Source organism: Saccoglossus kowalevskii, chromosome 14, assembly GCF_978046115.1.
Source record: "Saccoglossus kowalevskii chromosome 14, keSacKowa6.1, whole genome shotgun sequence".
Taxonomy (NCBI): domain Eukaryota; kingdom Metazoa; phylum Hemichordata; class Enteropneusta; family Harrimaniidae; genus Saccoglossus; species Saccoglossus kowalevskii.
Genome location: NC_140654.1, coordinates 15,462,786 through 15,490,015, shown reverse-complemented (window position 1 = coordinate 15,490,015; position 27,230 = coordinate 15,462,786). Strand labels below are relative to the sequence as shown.

The 27,230-nt window shown below is 36.8% G+C and overlaps 1 protein-coding gene across 1 annotated transcript; it reads right to left on the bottom strand.

Moving 5' to 3' along the window:
• Positions 1–14,408: 14,408 nt before the first annotated feature.
• On the bottom strand, positions 14,409–26,704 carry LOC102809740 (glycine receptor subunit alphaZ1-like). The gene is made up of 8 exons (XM_085507487.1): positions 26,438–26,704; positions 25,330–25,397; positions 21,848–22,068; positions 21,438–21,520; positions 20,156–20,302; positions 19,137–19,366; positions 18,419–18,562; positions 14,409–16,691 (listed from the first exon to the last, which is right to left on the bottom strand). The coding sequence occupies exons 1-8, from the start codon at positions 26,568–26,570 to the stop codon at positions 16,431–16,433; spliced, it is 1,287 nt and encodes a 428-aa protein (XP_085363613.1). The 5' UTR covers positions 26,571–26,704; the 3' UTR covers positions 14,409–16,430.
• Between the last annotated feature and the right edge of the window lie 526 nt (positions 26,705–27,230).

Here is a 27,230-nt window from a genome sequence, read left to right as displayed (position 1 = left end):
GTATTTATGTACAGGATAATGTACGAGTGGAGTACATTCTTTCGGGGACTGAACTAAAGAAGGCATGACACGAGCGCAGTAGGTGACTTACAATACGTCAATCGCACCGACCTATTGCACTTGCTAATACCGTTCGACAGATTCTGCTGGTATTATTGTGTATTATTGGGCATTTTTTCTATTATTCACATAAATTATTGTGCATTGTTTCTGTTATTCACATAAATTTACATATTAATGAGATTGTAGGTAGATGAGGTTTAACTGCAAAAACTGCAAAAGTTATGAATGTTTATGACTATATGTGACAGGTTATCAATGTCGTCCACTGACATTGTATTCTTGGTAGATCGAAGAACAAAACAGTAAGATTGAGCTTGGAGCTCGCCAGTTAAAACCATCCATAAATATAAGCTTACAAGGCAGTCACGGTCTTTTAAAAATATCTACTAGATGACGGGCGGTCACTATCTAGATACTGCCCGGCACTAGGAATATGTTGGAAATCAAAATCACCGAGCTTGGTGACAGTTTAAGATTCGGCCTTCAGCGACCTTTAACCTCTTACCCAATCATATGTCTCCCCTATGTGACCAATCCCATATGGCCGGATGTAAAAACAGCCAGTCATAGTGCATCCTTACTGACCAATGATAACGGTGTAATAGATACCCTTCCCGCCAAAATTAAGAAATGTATATAAGTGTTGTCTTTGTAGTGCCTCAAGAGTGTTTCAATAAATCTGTTCAACTGTCAATAGCTGGTGTCGTTTCTGTATCTTGTCACCATCCGAAGACACCTACATTATATACGCCAGAGGATTTCTTCGCCAGTACAAAGAGTTATATCATGATTGTGCAGAGTTGTAATATGAAGGAATGTACGATATTCTCACTTGAAACACGACAAGAGTGGTTGCATGACAGTGCTGGCGTTGTGCCATTTGCAAGCTTACGTCACGCTTGGTCGGATTACATATTACGGGCATTAGTTAATTGCTCTGTAAATAACTTCTTGCAAAAGCAGTAAAGAACCGTGACGTCCCAGGAGTGATTGAAGAGTTATAACCATATTATAAGCGTTAGCTAACGAAACGCCGTTTAAGAGTCTATGATACAATTTTCCCCGATTGTTTATATAACTTGTTTTTTTTACTCATTAAACCAAATACTTTCAGAACAAACTAGTTTAAATTAGAGACTACCGTTTTGGAACCAGTTTTCGAAACGTTTTTCTATAAATAGTATTTAGCGTAGGCATGTTTGTGTTCGATTTTGTATAAAAGAACCTGTAATGTAATAATGGGATAATGCGTACGTTGATAATCCAAAACGAATGTTACGGCATTTGATACCCCAGGCATTTCATCATCCAGCGTTCATGATTGAGTGCCGCGCATTGAATACAGAACGAGGTTGTACAATTTGCTATAAATTAGCGCAAGAATTAATCGGTCTCTGAGTTGTTTTCAGCCAACTACTCGTACTCAAACTACGTCAATCTGATTTTTAGCCCCGCTGCCATCTTTAAGTTGTTCAAATAGGTGATTGTCTGTCGTCTGTCCGTCTTCTGTAGGTACATTGAGTGGACCTCTATCATATTTATCTATTTCGTGACGATATCATCAATTCTCCATTTTTAGCAAATATTTTTGACTTTTTTGTTAAAAAAATATTTTTGACTACCACATCAATGTAGGTGAGTTTGATGGCCTTGTCAAATATGTTCATTTCGTAACGATATCATCAATACAATTTGTAACAAATATTCTTGTTTTGAAAATTACGAGCACGATTACTTTGATATTTGTATATACCTTGGGTGAACCTCTATTAGATTTATTAATTTCGTGATGATGTCATTAATTCTCCATTTTTAGCGAAATTGTCATTTTTGGTTCAAAATGATATTTTCGACTACGAAGTGCAATCAACTTGTTTGGTTAGATTGGCATGTTATTGTGGAACAGTGGGGACATTTTGATCGTTATGTATTTATAAGCTTGTTACTCGCCGTTTCAGTCACGAGGTATATTGAATGTGAATGACAAATCGCATAACATTGTTTTCTTTAATGTCATGGAACATGAACATTTAGAGTTACATTTTCTCATTTTCTGTTAATTTGATCTACAGAAATTGCCCACAAGCGTGAGAAATCGGAATGGATGCTGGATCATATAGCTTGTGATCCCTGTAATTTATATTTGAATGTGCAGTGCGGATACAGTCGTTTTTGTATACACTAAACTCTTGTTGTTCCCTTATTGACATACCGCTAGGTTGGAAAACAATGGTCGTAAAAATCATTTCATTAACAAAGTGGTAAATATAATAATAAGGTGATTTTTCAAGAAGAATGTTTTGTGCAGTGTATGTGCGTGTTTTTGCATTCAAACGTCACTAAAATGAAATCGGTAAAGTTCAGAGTGTAAAATTACAAAAGATTATTATATTTGTGAAAACATTATTCTTTGAATATACTAAACCAATTGTGTCATTATTTATTCATTTTTACGAAAGCCTTTCATTAAACGCAAGTCGAATGCTCAAATTGAAAACAAATATCAGAATAACATTACCAGTTTTATTGATCGTTAATCGATAATATGCTAATCGATATGTTAATCGATAACTGCTCATGTGAATAATTTGCATGAATCTGGTAAGACATATATTGTTGTTGTTTTTTTCCGTCGAAAAACGTAATTAATATTATCTTGGATTTCGTACGGGTATCGTGGTACTTGGTTTTGGTATACTTAAACGTAATCAACCACGTCGAACGTTCGATTACACATTCGAATCTCAAGAGAAAAATTACATCACAAAACATTCCACAGCTGCCCGTCTTTGTATTCTCCAGTGTTGTTGGTGTATATACATGAACATAAATATTCACAGGCTAGTTTGTTATTTTATTGATGACTACGATAAATAACCGAAACGAACGTCATAATCACGCGATAACTCATGCGTTCTTGTTTGGAACTAACTTCAGTACTTGGATTTGTTGTCATACCAACTAATTTTATCATTTATAACCAATATCATCTCTCGGACATAACGTCCCTCGGACAAAAAGTTTCCCAGACAAGTAACAAATATGACAATGCGTTCCTCGTCAAGATTGGTTTTACTTTTACTTCGCTTGCATAGTATCCTTCAATGTTTAAAGTGACATGAACGTATTACTACTTTGTTACGAACGGGTTGCATGAATAGTGGATTTTGTTCTAACTCTAGTTCTGCGAATAATTCAAAATGAGAATGTCACTTCAAGGCAGTGACATGGGAAAATTAGAGAAAACAACTCAAATACGATTAGGGTATTCGGAACCTATTACTAAAGTATAAGTGTAGCATTTCAAGCATGTGTTCAGAAAATTGAGATATAAGGGAATACAATAATCGTGTGGATTTCGTATAATTGTTAGAATACTAGTAGCTTCGCTATGAGTGGTTTTCGTGGTAAGTTGATTTCGTAGCGGGTAGCTTTCGCGGGGAGTAGAGCTTCGTCGTAGTAACCGGTCTATTTGTCGGAATTCAGAATTAATGTTTTGTGTTTAACAACTGGTTCTATTTTGGGAATACCATCCTCAGGAGCTGTTGATTTGCATTTATGATTTGTGCAGTTGCCCTGGAAGGATTTCTTAAATAAGACCATGCCCCTACTTTCTTAAATCAAGAAAAATTTGACCATTTATGGAATGGGCTTTGCATCGTGCATTTTTGTTATACTGTTTAGTCACATACTGTAAGTAATTATTGGTGTTGCAGAAGGATAGTTGAATATTGTTTATTGAAATTAATAATTTCCAGAACAATTTTACAATATAGATGAGAAATTATAGTACGAAACAAATGTATAACTCATTGTCAGTAACGAAATAAAGAAATGTATATATATTTTAATTATTACTAATGCATTGCAATACAACTAATTAAAATTGAAAACAATTGCAATATAAAATATTCCAATAGTGACACTTCGTAAGGGCGTATTTTGCGGCCAGTGTTATTTACGAAAATATTTGTTCACAATTTTATGACTTGGCTTCGCAATTCCCACTACCAATTAATTATAATGTGTACATATTTTGTAATACATATTGTACTGTATTCTCCAGCATAATTGACGGATTATTTGTAAGCATGAGATAGTAATGTGAATTTTGTTCAATAAATAAATGGGATACTGTATGATGACGCTATCTTCATGGCCTACCGACCTGTGAGTCCCATATTGACCATGTCCCGGACCATGTACTAATATTTACTTACTCGTTAGTGTCTGACTGGTATATACAAAATTTGACAATGAATATGTAAGAATAGTAAAACAAGCTAAATGTCAGTTCAATCTGTCAGCCGTCGCCGTCCACACCGGCGATATGATTTTACAAAGAAATGAGAACTAAATGGATCTATCCCGGCCAGCAATCGAATCATCAATCTTCATGTGTGATGTATCAATCTTCATGAGTAATTTAACTGGTGTTTCCACCAATGTGTTAAGGGGTCTGAAATGAATGTTGTCAAGTTCGAGAGTGTGTTTTTACGTACGTGAACATTATTCTACAATCAAAGACGCGGTGAACAAGAAATCTATTTTGAGCTAGCGCCATTGTCAAACTTTAGCGAGTACAGGAGACGTCTCAGTAAGGAATTGTTATGCATATCAAAATCTTTTATTGGAACAGTACATGTTATACTAGTATATTCACCAAAAAACAACGTTGCCATGTTTCTAATAATACAACGAACAAAAGACACAGTCCGATCCAAACGACCTGCGTCCTTGAAAATTGAGTCTTATTGTCTTTGCGAAAAAAGGGTGAGGGCCAAATTATAGGACAGGTTATTTAATTGAGGCGCCCGGGGAACCAAAATTTGTGACGTGAATTACTCCGGCGACGACAAATCGGTGGATAATAACCAAGGGGTGAGAGACTATACATCTCGGCGAAAGCTACGCTAATTGCTATCCAATCAAAATTCCGGGAAACACGTGAGGACCAAAACGACACAAACCGTTGTGTTTTTTTGTGTGGAGAACATGAATTAATTTTAATTACAGAATCCTGGGGAACAATTTTTTTGTGAGGTAATTCACAACTGCGTGGGAAAGTCAAGGATAATTAAAAATGGCGACGAAGGTCAAAAACATTGTTATGTTAATTATATTTTTCGCCATGACACAACGACGACGTTTTTTGAATGTCCTAGTTACGTAAATTCGGACCAAAACGTTATCGGCAAGATTCAGGGACGGTAGTGACGACCACCAAAACGTAATTGAAAGCAAAAAAAAAACACGTGAAGCATAAAAAACGGTTTTAAATTGTGGCATGAAGAACGGACTGAACCATTGTTTACCTTTGAGGGAATCGTAAATTGATCGCATTTTATACCGTGTTTATGCTATGAAAAAGTTAAGACATTGAACGTACTTCATGTACTTTCGTAAACAGTTTGATTGATTGCCTAACGCTCTTAGGTTCATATGCTGCAAAGTTAGAGTGCACGCCCCTATGTGGCCGTTCCTCAGCAAATGATTAAGCACTAGCATTTCCTGTGTCAAAATCGTGAAACTATCTGTTTTTACGCATTTCGGGAAGTCCGAATTACTAAACGAAGTACAGGACGACGAGGCTGAAATCTCGCTTGGGACTCAATTCTCGCGCGTGCGCAGGTTACGCCCTTTCCGTTTTAATTGAATTTATGTTAACGTATTTAGTTTACACTTTAATATTAGAATTATTGAGAATCTTAACCTCAATGATATGACATCGATACTAGAAGCCAGGGCATTCTTGATGACCTCACACACGTTAAAGTAGAAATATGTTGATGTCCTGGAGAATTATAATCCATTGTAAAAAAATGACATCTACGCAGCCTAGTAAGAAGATGAAGTAGTTATGTGACACGTTTCTGATCACAGTGTACGCGTCTTGTCAGCTGACATAGTGCATAGTACACCAGCTGCTCAGCTTGCTTCTAAAAATACTTCAGCCCGCCATGGTCACGCTATTCGCAAAGGAATACGCGTAATGATTTTAACCGCGACGGCGACGTTGTTTGTTATAGTAATTGTACATTGTAATTACGAACTTGTATCATGGACTCAAACAAACGGGATGCATACTATAATAAAACTCACGAATTCAACATTAAAATATGTTTAGGGAACTGGTTCATACAATGAATCGCCAGTCGTCGCGTAGCGCATTTGGAAATTCTTATCTAAAGTGTATTTTAAATGTCAAATGCGATGTGTCGCTTTAGAAGGCGGCGGTCACGGTCGTCGCGTAGATAGAGCCTGTTTGAATTTTCCGCGAACAAAATATATTTTAGGCCCATTGTATTCCCGAGGGCAGTCTACGTCACTGAACGTTCTATGTTGCTCAATGGGCTACGTGTGAGCTGTTGCGAAACGCCTGTCGACGAGCTGACGAAAAAGACTGAAGTCGAGAACACGGCACAAACTCATGAACTCTTAGAGTAGCCTGGTGTCTTAAATCACTTATTGGTATGTGATTATTATTAGTTTTACATAAAATGAGTTTCATTTATTGCATTACGCAATGAGGAGCATAATTAGTTCTCATTTGCATACATGTGACGTCCTCTGGGAACATTGCTGCACAACGGCGACATTAGGGACTGTGATTCGGTTCTGCAAACACTTCAGGTTCTAATTTATTGTCTATTGACTTGTAAATAAACATCTGAAATAAACTTCCACTATTTATTTTTATTACACTGTATTATTAGTACAAAAAAAAAATGGAGTTCGAATTTCTCGTATGTTAATTTCGCGTCCTGTCACCGTGGCTTACGCTGGCATATATTGGGATTGCTGACAGTTTGATACATATAAATCAACGTGAAAATAATCTATAACAGGAGAAAGGTAAAAAGCCTGTCGCTCTATTAAATATTTGATGTTGCACCATACAAAATTAGCTTTGAGGCAATGCTTAGATTATAACCTTGCATCTGTAATCAAGAAAATGATTTATTTTCATGTGGCAGTTTTAGGGGATTGTTCTCGCTGATACCGCCTAATATTGAAACACACATAAACGATAGACGAAAACTCAAGAAGATTCGTTTGAAACGTACTGGACTTTATTTTTGTAACTAATTTTCATTTTTATGAGAGTTTTTGCCGTTGTTAGTCACCTGTGATGGTTGCCCGGTGGTGAAAATGCCTGGATGTCCACCCGAGAATAAATTGCGTGGATAATTATCGAACACGATGCGGCACGCCAACCACCGTCCTGTAAAATGATACCATCTCTTTCGATGTTATATATTTTGCGGGCACTGTATAAACTAATATATTAAAGCAAAACGACCCGTATTGGAATTCATTGACATCCAACCTGTTGAACCAACCAGAGGCAGAACGTGAAGCGATGCGTTCGATTTTATCTCTTTAATCCCAGTTGATTATAGACGATAATTATCACGAACGAAATGACGATGTGACGGGATTCCTTACACGAATCGTATATGATTCACAAACAAATTATAGCATGCCATTCTACATGCAGAATTATTTTAAATATGTTTGAGAAAAAGAAACCTGTTGGTAGACGAAATCGCTGTGCAAAAACAAAACAAACACACACACACACAAAACTTCATTGTCGGGATTTGAACTAAAATTAGACATGCGCAGTAACACAATTACACGTCGTAAATATTATGATTTGCAAGAATGGCAGAATATAGTGAAGCAGTTTCGTTTCAAGTCAGCAACCGTCACGGGTATTTGGTATTGGAATGTTCCTTGCCAACATTTGTAGTTCATGCCTACAGGCAACTTTCGCTGGAAACGGGCACAAATTTGGTGTAGACAAACATGAAGGATCGGCAACTCAGTGAACACTGTTTTAAAGAATTTTAACCACCCCCCCCGCGAAATAACGGCACGCCATAGTAACAGCAATATAGGTATGTCCAATGAGAAAGCGCGTCTGCAAAAGGTTGGGGATGGGGGGTAGTGCGCTTGGGTATGTTAACGAGTTTTCCAGAATACAGCCGACACCTGGGATGCGATTAGTTATACCAGATCTTCAACGCATGCGCGGTCTGATCGTATCAAGTATCAGCAGGTGCACGTGCCGCTAATAAGCTGTCAATTACATTGTTATTCTCGACACTGAGTCTAATAGTTTTCCGAATCATTTGAAAACACCGCGACAATTTTTTCTCAACGGGATACATACACACGTCGTGCTAACCGCTCACAAATTGTTGCTACATACCCGCTCTCGAATTAACCTTCCATGCACGGCAGTATATGTGCAATATGTTTATAACAACGTGCACACAACACTCACTTCGATCCGTAACGTATTTCAAGGAATCTAGAATTGACTTCGACTGTCACTGAGATTACTGAAGGTGTGACAGACATTTGGGAAAAACCTAGAAACGGTGAAATCAACGATTATATTAACAATTGGCATCCACTAACGAATACGACTTTGGGGAGCCTTGGTTAAAGTCAGCAAGTGCTTATGTTCGACCGAGCCTGGTTGACGCTAGGATAGCGTATTCAAATTGCCATTTGATAGGGAGATGGCCACACAGCCCTGCCATGTCGTATTAATTATGAATATGACTTCTGTGGCAAAAATACACTGTGTATCAGCACTATCACTTGCAATTTGCACATACAAAAAAAAGTTAGGAGAGACAGAAGTGACATACAATGTCCGAAACTATCGCCTGGCACAAAAAAATAATAATAAAAAAAAATAACAAAAGTGCAATTGGCCTGTCCCTTGTTTTAATACAGATTGGTCATTAACCATGACGTTCATGTCCAGAAAATCTACATATTCAACGCTAGTATTATGAACCAATTCTCTATATCCCCGCCGTGAAACAAACGCCGTCAATTGAGTGTCGAGCGCCCTTCCTAATAGACTATTAGCATAGTAAGTCAAATGTCTATTGTCTTACATTTACGTAATATGCGGGCAAATGTAACATCTATTTTAATAACAACTAAAGGTTATTGTAAAATAAAAACATCTGGCTGATATGGTCTATGTTTAACGCGTTTAAATCTATAAAGCAATTAAAAATGTCAATCTATTCCCTGGTTGGATTAAAACCGACCCACCACTACGCCATCCCTCATGACAGCCAGCTATTGTCGGTGTTTTGGGTTCCGCGGCGAGTGAGTCACGCATGGAAACGATGGACGAGCAAAGTGAATCTCCTACCTGACAAACAGCAAAACACGGACCGCAGACATATTCTCTCTGTGCTATTGCTTATTTATGTTCCTGGCTGAGTTCAGATGATTGTTGTTATGCAGGACAGTCTGTTGAGGTTTATCGTCTCGTGCTTCTATTGAAGACGCGTAAAGAATGCTCCCAACTTACTGTAACAGGGACCTAAACGTTCCCGTTAAATCGCACGATTGGCGAGAAGAAGACACACACGTGACAGTTTCAACTGACCATCCAAGGTAGGATGATAGATGCAGTAGCCTACCTCGAAATTCGTTAGTAGCGAAGCCGTTTACGCTCACACAACCATGACAGTATAGACATATAAATGGCAGAATGTCTGACGATAAATTAATGTCAGCATAGATACATACACGATGCTCTCTCGTGAGGGCGCAGTGTGCCGGGTTATATATAAAACATGTTTCATTTCACGAGGGCGCATGTTGTGAAATATACAAACCAGCCCCAAGATAAAAAAAAACATTTGACGCAAATTGTGCTATCAAAGCAACCAGTCTTGTCAACCAGTGAACGTGTCACATGCAGATAGTTTTGAATGGAATATGCTGTAAAAATCCTGCAAATCCGCGATACAAACTACCCACGGTGCTTTATGTTTCGTACTATTGCACATTGATTTCCATAAAACTATTCAATTAACTTATTAATTTGGACACTATTGAATTTCTAAGAGTATTTGTTTTTCTAAAATAGGTTTTGCAATATGTGATCAGTGTGTCAAATTTAACTCATAGTCTGGTGAGAGAAAACTTATAAAGGTTTTGAAGCGGCAGTACAAATGACATAGGATTTAGATTATTGGTAACAACAGGCGCGGGTATGTGTGACCAAGTCGTGTGCATTTCATTGTCATAGTTTCATGAAATAAGCAAAATTAACATGTGGAGTCAATACTCACATTTGCATGATAATCATCTCTGAATATTATAGAGCTCGAAAGCCAATGACCGACATCGGATATTACAAAACTTGCGCCTAGAGAGCTCCCGTTTGCGTGTGTTCTTATTCAAAGGGCAAACGCATGTATTCACAGTAACACGCAATTTGCATTTCGCTGTCTAACTTCAATTCTTTGCATCGTCATTTTGATGACAAAATGTCAACTCATTGAATTTAACTCAAGTTTAGTGTTTTGTTTTTGTTCGTACGTCTCGTATTTCTGAAGTTGTTTAATTAACCGGGTCACCGAAATGAAGGTCCACAGCAACGTCCGAATCACGTGACTATATCTTTCCTCCTATTTAAAGCCAGTTCTATTTATAATTGCATGTTATGCTTGTACATGCTGGTACATGCAAAGGAAGGTCCATACTGATATTGCTAAACAACGCAGTTTTTACTAGTTGACGGACACAAACCATCAGTATCACTCGACCTGTCTTGAATCGTCCCAGTAAATATAATCTATTTTTTTTTGTATTTAAACATTTCACGCGTCGGTAAAATTCTACAACATACAACCTTGATATTTTCTTTTTAATCAACTAAATTTCGCGTGGACACTGCACGCAATTTACTTTTTTATTTTCAAAATGAGTAATTTATTCGCCAACGTGGAATTAATTTTACAAGCCATTGAGAAAATATTTTCAGGGTCGCATAACATTTTACAAATTAAATTTTTTTGTTGATCAACTAAATTGGAGTTGACAGGTAATTGGCTCAGACTTTTCACGCCATGGTTGTTTATGGGTCCCACACGACGTATACAACATGTGTAAGATACAGTGTTTATTTACACAACTGATTTATTTGGTTCGTTGCGCCACACTGGTAATTTTTAACTATTGGTCCGTGTTATGCAGGTATCTGACGTCATTTCATTTGGAATTTTGGCAAACAGCTGACAACATAACACTTCCATTACGGGTGAAACAGTTTAATTACACAATTTATTTCTAATTTAAACCAGTTGATTCGCGATTTGCATTTGTGTATACAAAAGTTGTTGCATTCTAGGAATGCAATAAACACGCATTGATGAAATCTAATCGGGTAGTACTAAAAGGCACACGGTTGTTTGTATTGCATGACTAATAACTAAACATAACCTTGCTGAAAAAAATGAAGCGATCCAATGCAAGAATAATAATAATAACTTTATTACCTCCGTGTAAAAAGATTTACATAGAATAAGTACAGCAAAAAGAGTTTTGAAATAATAACCAGATATACGAAAATATATTTGGCAAGTTCTATAATTATGCCAGGATCTTTGCTTGAGAGTATATATGTGAACTGTATATTTTTGTTCTTTGAAGAAAGTAGTGTCATAATTTGTTGGATGAAGTTTCCCCCCTGTGTGTTATATTTTGAATTTGTGTCACAGTTATTGCGTATTCTTTTGTTTACAGATTTCTTAGGAAATGAATATCTGAATTGAACCAAAATGACATAAACTAGTCAGCCTAAAAGTTGTTGCGATATACTTACAAATAAAAGCCGAAAAATCTCAGAAGACGGCGGCACTTTATAATAGTTGTAGAGACTCCCCTCTGAACAGTGTAACAAGATTACCCCTTCATGTGCAACGTATATAAACTTGGCTGTTCTTGATTACTTAGAAGTTGAGTTTGTGCTGTTTTCATTGGCTCTTCGACCGGCGTTCCACACTTAGTAGGTTGTGCAGAGCCCGTAGAAATACATGCTAACAGTGGGTTGCGTCCTAGCAGCGTTGAACCTTCTGTGACATAGTACGGCCCGAGAATAATAAGCAATTGGCATGTAAAGCAACAGCTAGTCGTCTATCACGAGGATTATATAAATCTTGATTATGATCACTTAAGATTTAATCCCCATAGATTTGAGAATTAAAATTCACCGGTCACCGATAATAGTTTGTCACAGGCTATATATTAATTAGTTTAATATTTACCTCAGATAAACAATGATTTTTATATTTGTCAACACAATATTAACAGTTTAATTGTTAATGTGATGATTTGAAAAGTTTACTTCTTACTACTGATTATTCAATAATTGGTATATCGGAGAATTATATATATGATAAGCGTCTACCTTTGACACAAAAACAAAATCAACGCCCCAAGATGTGTGGTGGCTTCATATATTCACGATAAAATTAAATATATAGATAGAAATGATTTAGGCTTAACTAGAATTGTCTATGCATCATTATTTATTGCATTCAGTTACCCGGACTGCAACAATTCTTGGTATAATTCATACATCATCTGGTAAATCAATTGGTGTCTTCAAACTTGAACTTGATAACAAATTACATACAATTGACAGTAAACTATGCTTTAATATCGATTCGCCAAAAGACTGATAACAAATCTACTAATCTCAGATTGTGTTTCATTCATCCTTTTTACCCGGCCATTATTAGGTCAACTCGTGACTACGACAAAGCACTTGGTAAAACAGATATGATATGTGAAGAAAGAAAAACCTGTGATGAAATCGTGATTTTTCGATCCAACAACAGACGAAAAAGTAGCTATAAATGAAAATGAAATCTTGCATATTCAATGTTACATTACTATGAAATGAAGTATTCAGATCCAGAGTACTGTAGCTGCTACTGGAGTGTTGACGTGCCATGGACGAAACTCTAATGGGCCAGTCTGTGCCAGCAATACTACAGATAAGACTATTATTTTGAGATATTGAGACTTTATTGGAAAGGTCTATGTACTGACCGAAACAGAACTCGATCATAACCTAAACTCCTGAGGCTAGTAATAAGTTAAGTTGAATGTTGTAATTAATTAAACAAATAACATTGCGGTTCTTTTATTATTTATTTCATGTGTGACTAGAAACGTTCAAATGACATGGATAATTAAATTTCCTAATTAATCAACCAAATTTAGGATGGACATGCGATTGACATAATTATTCAAACGAGATTAATCATCACTCATCAGCGTAGAATCAATTTCACGAGTCATTTAACAATCTTTTTGAGTTACTAACTTACAGCCCTAAGTTAATCCGCATTATATAAGTTTATTTATTCCTGATATGCCTCTCCCCATTCGTGCTCATATACTTTTTCATGTCACCAAATGTTCTACTAGAATCTTTGTTAAAAAAAACTATTTATTAGTTAATTAGATATTTATAAACCTTTCATGTGTTGTCGCCTCTTCTCAGTTTTAAGGTAGCAACATAGATTAAAATTAAGTACGCAACTATAACTACCTATATATCATAGAAGGTTTGAATATAGGCGAATCAGTCACAATCAACGTCCTGTGCAACTCACATAAAATAAAATATACATAGACCGCCAAGTAATTCTTTAGACAAACATTATTACGATATATGCACTATCATATTCGATCATAAGCTTTCAGATGATACATGGGTTGTTATAGAAGCATGCTTTTAGAGAAATTTTAGAGAATGTATGAATTACAATATTTAACACATGTCACCCCTGTTGCTACCTTAATGACGGTATAGTATTATGGGATGGCAAGGCGTAGGTGGGCGTGAGTTATTTTTGCGTGCAGATAACGAATGGAGAGGGAGAAATGCTTTGAGATTGACGTCACTCTTCTATTAAATTGGAATAACCCATTTGAGCCGTTGGACGACAGGAAATCGAGGTAACGCGCTGCAAGGTACTATGAGCTGCCGATACTTCAGTGTTTTTCATGCAAACGAATAATGACATGCGCAACAATTAGAATTTTCAGCGCTTTCTGCGCATAAACAGATAGTGAAGTCATCGTTTCTGTAAATGTAAAGGTTTTGAGAACAATTTAAAAAAAGCACATGTACACATTGCTATCGGCATGGTCAGTGCAATGTGATTAGTCAGTACCAATTGCGTTTGAATAGCGTGCGTCCAGAATGCTATTTCTCTCTAGATAGATTCAATGTGAAAATAAAAAATAAACAATACAGTCAAAGAAAATTATTCAAATCATTAGAATTTCAGATCTTCGTACAAAAATGCTTTAGGTGCCTCGTCGAAGTGTTTCAAGCCGGATAGTGTACTTGCGGTCAATGTCTGAGCTATTGCACTTCCATCATATACTATACATAAACATACAGGGTTGTGAAGTGCGAAAGTCGTTGTAGAGCCATCACAAATAATGTGCTGCTGTGTAGAGGCGTTTCTTCGTTATGTGATAAAAAAAATGACAGCTTTATTAAGACATAATTACAATTTATTGATTATGTGCCAACAAATATATAAACAATTCTTCAATATTATGATATACATATCACAAAAATCGATTAAAAAACCAAAATATAACGTATTCAATAAAGTCCAAACCTGAAAAAGCCATCGTCAATAAATGACAATGAATACAAAATGTTACATGTAAAATTGCAATCCCTCAACTCAGAACGATCTCATTGTGAGGTGGGTGTGCATCAATACGACATAAAATTGTCACACTTCATGATAGGTTGTACGTTCATTTTTACACCAAGTGGCACATTACAATTGTGTTAGCGAGAAATACGTGATCTACGAAAAAGTGTATAAAACGGTGGGTAAAGCTTGTATAATATGAAAATGCATCTCAAACATTCTAAATAATCACTCGATTGGTACAATGAAAATTCCAACTAACAATGTAACTGTGTTATTATAGCACATTGGATTCATTTGAATAATTAATTCCACATGCTTGTTTTGGTTACAGAAACCATAATTTATTAGAAATGTCACAGGATTGCAGCAATAGAACCCCCTGATAGCACCATTCTGGGCCTCTCGCCAAGATATGTTGAATCTGAGTTGATACATGGTATACGACCGGGGACAGAAAGCTTACTGTGCCCTCTGTATACACGCTGTGAATGTGGACACGTGGCGTTAGAAATGATGTTTTGTTATTTACTGCCATAGCTTATTTTGGTGGCAGATATTTCTAATGTTTGGTTTGCTAGCGAGTGAGAACTGATTTGAGAACAATCTCGATTTGCATATTGTCAATCAAAGGTCCCGTTATTTGCTTACGCATGCAAATTAGGCAACTGGACATAAACATTGCCACGTGTGAGTGTTTTTCATTTTTAACTAGAAAATAACCAGCAATTTTAACGGTGTTCTAATAAGAATTCATTGGTCAAATTTTCACGGAATGTTCTTTAGATAAAAATCTATATAAAAAACGAAAAAAAAAAACAAAACAATATTTTTGATTGAAATTCACAAATAAACTGCATCTCTACCTTAAATGAATAACCGTGTAAGGTGTCACTGTGATAGGCACGTCAGACAACGTTATGACCGCTGTCGTGTGATTGGTGTGTTCCCACAGCCAGAACCTAAAAGAACTGGCCAGGATATTATATAGGTGGGCCAGCACTTGCAGTTGATAAATTACCGGGCAATAGTTTTGAACAAATTATGGCCAGAATTGTAAGGGAAGAACAGAAAAAAAACATAACAAGGGAAAGAGGCTCCGTGCTTAGCTCGCGAAAGAATCCTCTAGTTAATCCAAATCCTAAAATCACAGAGAAAATCAAAATAGACACGCAGGTTAATACTGGGAACAACATAAGCCACGGTGTTTCGAGTGATAGGTTCGTATTAAAACATATCGGAAATTCAAAGTCAGCTTACATATTGCGCAGTCCCTCTATAGATATACTGTGCGCCTATTTTTCGGGCGAATTTACGTAATTTTTGACCGTTTTTTGGTTATTTTTTTACAGTTTGAATCGTCTCATTTCTCCTGTTTCACAAGCATAACACATATTCTCTATCCAAAATCCCTACGAGAAAGATGGAATCAGCAATCACGGACAGTTCATTTCTCTAAAAATGAAATATGGACAAAAACATTTTTTTTTATTATTGCTGTTTGATACTCTCTATACTGGGCAAATCGGACTATGATTTATAATAATCCATTGTTATTGTACCTATCAAAACAAGCAGCTCACGTATGTAATGTAGACAATTTCATTGTTACATCGAACAACTACCTGAAGTGAGCCCTCGCAATACATGTTTAAGAAACAATTAGAAAAAAATATGCAAATAGCAACTACGATCGCTTATAGGCTTTTGTGAATTTTTAGACAAGCAAACTGACGCCGACTGTCACCAGGATATGACGATTTCAATTGGTGAAAAATAATCGCTCCTTTTTTTTAAAATCCAGTTGGCAGCCAAATTAGCCGTCACTTTGGTAAATTGCACCCTTGTTCAGTTTGTAGGTTCGTGCAGATAAATAGACCAGAATAAAACGTTGAAAAACGTGAACAGAAGTGGAAATACCACTCTAGATATCCGGTCAATTCGTTGCGCGTATTGAACGTACGGCTTGAATGTTTCACCAGCATTGTTGGCTATGCCGTTCTTGGTGGCCGCACTGGATGAATCGTACTTTACAGCAAATATGTCTGTTTTGGGTTTGTATTCGCCTGGAACAAATGAATTATTGCTGACATCCATCGAAGAAGGTTCCTGAATAAAACAAAACAAGTAAGTAATGTAGTTTTTGCATTTTATTGACAACGACGCGACGTATACCACGCGTGTAAAATAAATTGCTTTTTTACACGAAATTCGAACTGTAGTGACCGCTGATTATTGTGCACATGAAGCGTGATATAATCGTGTAACATTCACCAAACCCCAACGCAAGTAATGTAACAAAGGTTAAAAACGACATTATGAGATTTTTGTTAGTATAGCGCATTCGCCACCACCCCCACACACACATGTGTGCGTGTCTTAAAGGCAACATCAATCCAAACAACATAATGACCATAAAGAAAAAGCTCAACAAATGTAGGAGAATGCAATTTACAGTTTTTTTATATCACTTTTCATTCTCTAGATATTCAACTTTATATCAGTATTATATAGTCAGCCATCTTGATTCTCAAGCAAAGGATTGTGGGTAAAGTATGACATCATAGAATCTGTTGTCAAAAATTTAGAAAATTATTTCATCTGTACCCTGAGAAATACTGATGCGAATTAGGTCAAATTGTCGTTGTGCATATTAGTCATGTATATAATTATAGCAATGGAAATTAGAATGTTAAAAATACACATAAAGGGAAGATATTGCTAACAACGTTAAAAAAATAAAAATCGATATTTTAGTCGTGAAATATAGATTGACACTTTTTGTCCCCTTTTTGTGGTCAACATGTAATATATCACCTATATAACCTACTCACATTGGTAAATTGTATACAATATAAGAAAATTGAGCATTTGGTAGAAAAACATAAAACTGAAAAGTTTCCATGACAACTATTTTATAAACATGGATGGTACCAGTATATGTATGCTACCAATTTCTAAACTTTCAGCCAATTTGCAGTTCAACCTTTGAAGTTATAGATGAAATCATTTTCTCAATGTCTTACAACAGATTCTATGATGTCATACTTTACCCATAATCATTTGCTTGAAAATCAAGATGGCTGACAACATAATACTGATGAAAAGTTGAATATATAGAAAATGAAAAGTGATATTAAAAACTGTAAATTGCATTCTCCTACATTTGTGGAGCTTTTTCTTTAGAGGTCATTATGTTGTTTGGATTGATGTTTCCTTTAATTGTCCAGGGCCCCCAAGGCTGGTCGCGGCTAACACATTTAGAGCAATAGTTACCAAAAGCTTTGCTAAAATATTCTTTACGACGTAAAAAGTCGGATATCGGAACTAACTTTTTAATTCTGGGCCTCAACTTCAATTGTAATTTTTTGTAATGCACTTTTTGTCGCCAACCAACTTTTACGCTGTAAACCCGGGCACCCCGATTTTTAGTTGCTTTTCGTCATTCATTTGATTGCAAATTGAATATTATAAATTTGTAGTGCTTTTAAAATGTCGACATTTGTTCATAGTGTGTCTAATTTCTTTATTATCAGCTTCCGTACGATACGGATAATTCCTGTCATAGATTTTCACTAAATGTGTATCACAAAGTACAACAGTCGGCCGTAAGTTGTATTTCTGAAAAGGAATTTCTCTACTCCATAGCAAGTCATGTATAAACAAAGGTTACGGCGTAGTAGACTTAATATGTTCCGCTGTTCTATCTAACTATGGTATTTAGAGCAATAAACGTGCTCTGAAGATGACTTTCTCGGGCATGGAGTAAGTGCAATCACAGTCAATTATATACGGTCAAAATGAACACGTCAGTCGCATTGTTGACATAAGCTTACCGTTGTCGCGTAGACGGACTTCGTTCCGGTTTGCTTCGATGGTCGAACTCTTATATCCAGTAGATATATGTAGTTGACCAACGCAAACTCCAACAGTGCGCTGAATACAAACATGAGACAGCCAGAAAACCAAATATCCAGTGCCTATATAGAAAAGCAAATTGAATAAACACATCACAATGTGAACGTCTTCGTGTAAGTAAATTTAAAGCACGGTGGTCGTCGCGCAGCACGTGTTCGAATTTCATGTAAATAAACAATGTATTTTACACGCCTATACGTCGCTTTGAGTCCCATATCGAACAGGACGAGGCGTGACAGCTGCAACCCTTTAATGGGTGGTGGTCGTCGTGTCGCGTTTTTTTTTCTCTCGATTATATGGGACTCATAGCGATGTACACAACGCGTGTAAATCAGATTGTCTGATTACATGAAACATTGGCTGTGAGACGACCATCGTCCTTTAATCCAAAGTGTGGAAAAGAACGCCAATTCAATATAAAGAGCACCACTATCGACAACATGGGATAACCTTTCCTTTACATCTTGATGTCTCATCCTAGCGCCACCATACGTATAAACTACGTATATTTGGACTGGTTTCTTGTCCCAGGGTTGTTTGCGCAGTTACGCAGCGCATTCCAATGGAATGCGCAGCTAACGCCGTTTTGTTGTCAGTGAATAGCGATTTCCGCATTGAAAAGTAATCCTGACTCACCGTAGGGTAAGAGACTTCGGGTAACGTGAACCGAGATGCCGACACTTGCGTTGTGACAGTGAGCACGGTAGTGATCCCAAGAGAAGCCCTGGCGGGGGTGGCATCGACGTGCAGCCAGAAAGTGATCCACGACAACATGACGAGCAGGAACGATGGCAGGAACGTGTGTACGATGTAGAACCCCATGACGCGTTCCAATGTGAAGCGCGCCATCAGTGTCGAGAAATTACCTAAAAAACAAAACATATGGGTAAATTAGCATATGTGTATACTAATAAGTGAATTGTGCTGATTAAATGTCTTAGCAAAAATCGTTATATGCTACGATGTTCGATTCCAAACTGGCACCGGATCCGAGGCTTCTTGGTGACCACGAGGCCGATAATATGAGAGTAGGTCAAAGACGGCACTCCCAATAACGTTTCAATAATTGAAATACTCATCCATTTCTGAGTGTTATTATTATTAAAAAAGAAAACGTCCAAACACAGAGCGCACGGTGTAACACATAATAATATATATCATATTGTTTATTGGTAAGGGACTAGCATCAGCCATAGATTTCATCCAAAAAATCGCGCACTTACTATTCGTGGCTTAGTTTACAGTTTTTTAACTTATTGGTTAAAAAAATAAACATTTTATTTCGCGTTCGTGTTTGTTGTATTAATGGAAAGGAGTTGGCATACATGAATATTATCAGTTTATTGTATTTAAAATACCGAAGCAATGTAAAACATTGCGTACTACAAAAATAATAATACATTATTCCCAGTTACTGTCAATGTTAAAACATATAAAATAACTCAGGTTAACTACCCGCTTACTTCTTGTGTCAAATGCGTTTTGAAATGCATCGTTATTTTTCAACACATAACCGTGTTTGGCCATTGTGAACCCCACTTTACCCTCGTATATTAGGTGGCACTGGTATTTGTACTACCGTAGTTGTCCCGATCATGCAAGTACGTCTACGTCGTATTTTACTGACAATGTGGAAACAGTCACATTAACCCTACCCAGTCTGAGCTGGCTTTCTTCGCTGCTCGTGGTTATATTTATCACGTTAAATTGAGGCATTTTAATATGTTCGTTGTACTCCATACCGTCATGGTCGCCACCGCTGTGTTTCCACTTTAGTTGTATGTTTCTGTTATTGTAAGCGTCTGAGAAAGGAAATGTACAACATTACACGAAAGATACATTTGAAATGAACACAACATTTTGTAATTAATTCACCTGTTAAAGAAAGCGTACATTTATTACAATTGTTGTTCTATACTCCATACTGTATACCAAATCGTGTGAAGAATCAAAACCATTGATTCGCATTCACAGTGATTGCGCACTGGGCGCATGCGTGTTAGAGAATTCCATTGTTTCATAGGTGGCGCTATTCAGCATTTGCGGCGATCTGCGTGTCAATGCATAGGACGATTATTGCGAGATGTTCGCTACAAGAAACATCAAGTATCAAATAATTTTTTTGAAAATTACACATTCTCTATCATATTGCATATTTAATATTACATATTTGTATATGAGTTTTGAAAACCATAGCATAAAATAAACCATTTTGTAAAAGTTGGAGAAATCTGGTCATCCGTTCGTTTTGTATATATCCTCGGGGGCGGAGCTACGTCACAGACGTTCCACGTTGCTAAGACGCGCACCACTGTACCATGCATTTCTATGGGCTATGTGCGCGCTGCTGTGGAACGCCGGTCGAGCCGGTGAAAATTCGAGAAAACAACACAAACTCAACTTTGAAGTAATCCCGAACAACCAAATTTATATATGTTACACACGTAGGGCTAATCTTGTTGCACTGTTCAGGGGACTCTAAACAATCATCCCAAAGTACTGTTTTCTGCGAGTTTTGGGCCTTTGTTTTCACCGCCGCGGGTTGCCAGGCGGTGATAATGCCCGGATGTCCGCCCCCGAGGATAGAAGACGGCTTTATGCGAGCAAAAAAAAGTTGCAACTTGTTGCTTTCTGATAAATATAATAATAAAAAAAAAACATATTACAAAACATAATTAAAAACTGTTATTTTAAATCACGTGTCAAAGTTGAAACATCAATTGTAATTTATCGATTAGAATATGTTCCCACTAGCAGCGGTTCTTTGGAGTAAAAATTGATAATAGCAATGTATTATGTATACATCTATTTGAATTATATTACTGGAATTATCGATTTCTTTTCGCGTAAGCTTTTACATTCATATGACATTTAATTTGAAGACCACCAACATCATGATGATCAATGGTGATAATAAAAAGAAAAAAAACAACTCACAACTTCTCATCGTTATTGGGCACTCCTGTCGGTCCATAGGAAAATAATTCAATTGCATGTAGCATGTCAGCGTCAAGCCCAACCTAAGGAAACGATATAACAATTAATATTTCAAGACCCGGATGCTAGTAAGACATGTAATAAACGACGTGGATGGCTTTTCGTGCCGTTTGGGTATTTTCTATGAAATGAAATGAATACGTAAATGTATGAGTTATCGCTGTTGTTGGTTTCAATGATCGAATTAACTACGCATGCGCCTTGCGTCAGGTCGAGTTGTGTGTGCGTTTACTAAATCATGTGACATTCATGCATTTGAAACTATTTTGACAAAATATTAATAATATTATTTACAAAAATCAAAATTCAGCGTGCTAAAACACGAGAGCGATTTATGCACACGCGCCTACCTCATACTGTAGATGACATCACCGTTTTTATGGACATATAGTGCAATATTTTCGGAGATTATGTTGTGAAACATTCCGTTCTTCTCGTTAACAAAATACACATCGGGAAGCCAGGCCTTCTCAATAATGTCCACAGTCTGAAATACTATCTCGCCACTGCTGTTATGCGTCAAGCGTGGATCATTCCATTCCAAGTACAGAGACAAACTAATAGAATAGTCCTACAGATTTTGAACAAAAGATTCATGCATTCGTAAACATATAGACAGGATTAATATATATATATTAATATATATTCAGCATGGTAACATGCGGACCAGTAATCCATCGTTCATAAATCGTTATAACTATCAAATTAAACGGTTTACACTTCGCGTGGAAATGCAAAAACAGAATAAAACAAATCAACAATTCTGAGTATGCTTCGCTTTCTTTGAGACTGTATAGTCAAAGTGAAGAGTATCTCATTGCTTACTATGTACATGTGACCTGGATTGGTCAGAATGCGGTCACGTGACGGAGAATAAAACTTATTATTATCATCTTCGGGTTATTAAAACTGAATATTGAACTTCACTTGGGTAATTGTTTGTTTATTATGTCCCAGTACACCTTTATCGATCAGTAGCCAAAGTAAAAGTCGCGAAAGTTGAAACTGAAGTCATCGTAAAGCACGCCAACACCTAAGCTACGTCGTTTCATTCTTTTATACGTGAACTGCAATTAGATACGGTGTAAAATACTTAGAAAAAGAACAATAACCAGAAATTAAAAGTACGAAACGACTTTAAGACAATGATTATGAAAAGAAAAAAGCCCGCTCAATTATTGAGGTGTAGGGGGTGAGCGCCCTCTTTCATCCCGTCTCATATTATTAGTCTCTTGGTTATAACAAGTTTCAGCCAAAGATACGAGGTAACGTCTAACAACAAATTCCACACTAAATCTACGGTGTCAGTTCCGCGATATATTCATTGGACGAAAACTTGAACTTCTGATTAAAATTGCATTCCAATTTGCGAATATGAAAACATCACCCCAGAAAAAGATAAAAAAATATTGTTGTTTTAGCTAAACAATATTTCATTTCGATATTACTATGCGACCCCTTACATAGACATATATACAATGTAACTGATAAACGAAGCCCACTAACTGAGTCATTGTAATACTGTTTACAAATCTTGCTTAAAATAAGGTGTTCGATTTCCTAAGCTGCAGTTTTTGTTGTTAACCATTCACAAATTTAACTAAATATGGCGTTATGTATTGTTCAGAGAATGGTACCTTATATATTTTGCAAAGTAGAAATACAAATTTAAAGTCAACGCCCTGCCAATCAGAATGGTTTTTACCCCTTCCTTTCAGCAAAGAATGTCCCGAAGCATCGTTATGATGATTAAAATTAATAATTTACAGACATTGAACACAAGAAAAAAGCAGTTTGATGACAATCAAACGCCGCCACATTGTTAACGAGCCAACCAATTTGTTTTCATATATATAAGCACCATGAACATAATTTCCCATGGGAATGGATCAATATTAATTAATTGATCATTGTCATATTTCGTACAACAACGAGAAAGTATCATCTATTTTCTAGAGTGGAGCAGTTACACGAAAAAGAGGCTCCGCGGCAATATATCACGTGATACGATAGCAGTTGCATCGGTTGGTTATTGTCTCGCGAGTTCGCTCAATAATGCTCGTTCAGTAGGTGTAAACGTCGACAGTATGCCCGTTATTTGTCAATTTATACGTGACACTTATAGCGTCACAGCCGATGCACATCGTCGTGATCGATACGGGTCCATCCAATGCGACGTATACAACAAGTGCACATTGTTAAGTCTGCGCGAAATACGACCGCGTGCAGCACGGCGACCATTGCACTTCAAAGTTGTTTTTTTCTGGTAACATTATTTGAAGTCTTTAACATACGCAGTAAATTAGGCCGTAAACTGAAATATGTTACTTTATGCGTCCAAATCTACAAATAAAATATACCCGATAATACAACCTCTAAGACGTGCGTTTTACGGAGGCAATCGTCATTTTTGTCGACTCCACATCGATTCTCCACTCGCTGAAAACTATAGCGAACGGTCAAATATAGAATATATTTTGAAGTCAAATACGTAATACATACAGTAATACGTTGTAATAGCCAACTCCCGACTATGTACTAGTCGATGTTGCAACCTAGCTTATTGATCATTTCAATTGCATGTGTTCAAATTTCATTTGCCAACACTATTGAAGTATGTCCCAACGTGCGTGGATTCAACAAGATTCGTTTTACAGCGGGCCGCAGTAATTTCGAAGATATCAGAACCACTCGAGAAACCAGGCAAAAACACGTTTGGACCCACGATGCTCACACATTCAGAACATAAAATATGTCACATAACAACCCTAAGACACCAAACAAAGCTATATAAATAATCCCAGAGTCCAACTAGAAATATACATCTCATTGAAGTGTGTTCTTTAGTTCTATTTTTGGAAAATGTTGTTTGAAGCCGTTGACATTTGAATTAATTATTACATATGCACTGCAAATGAAAAAAAAAAAAAAAAAAAAACACTGACACGTCCAGTATACTGGACATATAACAATGCCGACATACATGGGAAACATTACATTTACACACATGCACACTCAGGTACATTAGTACATAAATGAATGGGCTTGGAAGACAGAATCCAAGACGTTTCTCAAAACCATCTGCAATAAATGCAACATACATCTTAGGTATTCGCAAAATATCCTCGTTGTCAATGAGCCGAACATAATCTAACAGTTCCGAACATGCATTTGTGATCGAGTTTCCAGTATCTTAGTTATAACATTACCGGAATCGGACGCCGGGAATATCTATTCGACGATTGACTATATTACAAAATAAATTTCCAGATTTACTAAGGAATTCATTCTAGAATCTTGCGTCATTTCCCGTCTAGCCCTAAGGTTGGCTTTCATTTGAATTTGTATAATACGATTATTTTACTAATGTTACCTCTGCGTCCGAGCTAACTTTGGAAACCGAACACTACGTACTACCTAGTTGTGTTCAGATGAACTCGAATAGCAAGCTACGACAGGATATATTGTACTGGAGACAGATAATACCATAACCGCTAAACGACGAGGAATGTCAGTTCGTGAACGCCACAACGACTTGAGTTTTGTCCAAGTTATTCAAAATTGGTTTGGCTTTCATCTACGTGTTTTCGACAATAAAACTTTAATATGTGTGGATCGTGGGTTCTCGTAAATATAATCGCGGGCTTTGCTGTTTACAGCGCCATGTTGTACTTTAGCACGCATGATACAATTTAATCGCTGGTATAACATTGAACATCCGCTTTGAATTAATAATACGTACAAAAAATAAGGATGCTTGCGCATTCGCATCATTTTTTTTATGATTATTCGGTTACTAACAAGAAAAACTGTGTTGTTCATTATAACTCACCATGGTTCTTTCTGATAGCGTGTCTATGGCGACCACTTCGATGGCACACGTCACGTTAATCGGTTCACCTGTAGGAGAATGATAGCAGAATAAAAAGCTCAGTCATCAACTTTCATAATGTATTCTGGATTAAATCTAATATTTCTACTGAAAATTGAAAATAAATGTTTAGAACATGTTTTTTTTTTGTTCGAGAATTTCGGGTACCTAACGGTAGTGTTATTTTTTATTTATATGAGCACGGGTCTTGTCTGAAAAAAAAAGAATAACCGACGCATGCGCAGACCGCCTCTGCATATTGTTGTTTTCAAATAAGTCTACCAATGAGAGTTTGTGTATTTAGTGACCGTTCTTATCCCCGCTGACAACCCAATTCCCGCGCTTTGAAGACGCCTTCGCTTTGACTGCTGAAAGATGAGAAGTTGATTTTGTGTTCAAACAAATTTCACGGCACTGGCAGATTGAGTCATTTGTTTGGGCGCGCCAAGGAGCTGACGCCACCAATCAGCGTTGTTGTATTATAAATGTGTGAGTCGTAGAGCTCATCACAGATTAAAACAATGGCGGCGGGTAGGCTATGCGCTGATTCACCCGGAGTCAAAATCAGATCTATATTCGTTGACACGTTTCCAAAATTTCTTATTCCAACCTTGAAAATAATTTGTAGGCAAGTGAATGAAGACGATAGAATGTCTAAATATGTGTTAGTTAGTTAGTTAGTAAACTGACAAAACCGTCGAAACTGATAAAATATCGATTTGACATAACAATATCTATCGACTTGTAGGACTGTGGTTACAAAAACACATTATTTTCCACAGATACAACACTAATCGCTTTCTTTTGGTAGCTAGTAAGCTCGTTCACAGAGCAAAAAGCTAGCAACACGTTCATTTCTATATTTCACCATTTCAATTTTATCAAGTAACGTGTCGTTTCTATCGTGAGTTCTGATTGGGTTATGGAAATAAGCCGAAGTAAATCTTCAAATCGTTTGAGGGTTATTATTGAGGCTTCGGCCGAATAAATGGATCTTGACTGGCGAACATGTTCGTTGTCAGTCGCAGGAGCCGCTCGGAGAGGCAGACATGACAGATATAATACTCACCACCAAAGAGAGGGCGCACTGCGCTGTTACTAGGTTCACCGAAGACATCTCGCAAAAGTCGTTCATGTTCCTCGATGTACCTGTCCCTCTTATTTTTCGCTGCTTTTGACTTTGGGTTTTCAGTGGTTGACATCGTCGCCGCGGTCGTAACTTCTGTGTCATTGCCGTCGGACTTGGTGTCGTTGCTAATTGGTCTAGGAGTTGAAGATTGCCCCTGGCTTGGCGACGGTTGCTTTGGACCTTTACATTCACTAAAAAATTAAAAAAAAACAATATATTACGTAATATTATCCTGTCGCGTGACTATTAGCAATATTAAATTCGGCCTAGTTTTTTTTGTGAGTCTCCAAATGCAGCACTATATAAATATTGTAACCAGAGGAAGTGGTTATTGTAAATTGCAAAGATCAGAAAAAAATATATGTATCCAAACTCAATTTTGATTTTTTTCATTTAAGGGCAATTGACACTTTTTAAATAAAGTGATGTGAATCAAATATCAGCAACATATATAGTGTCATCAATGGTATGAATACTATAATGTAACAATCATTAGTTCAAATGGGCAAATTAGTATATTTTCACTTTCGACAATTTTACACCGTTGAACAATAATTGAAATGCCAAATAATGAACATTGCTGTGATTTTGATATTAAATCGCATAATTACGATAATTAGTAAAAAAATAAAGGTGAAATAACATTGTCCCATCGCATCGCACTACACACACGTTACGTAACACATATAATACGAAGTAAGCGATTCTATTCTTGAATCGCATAAAACGTGTT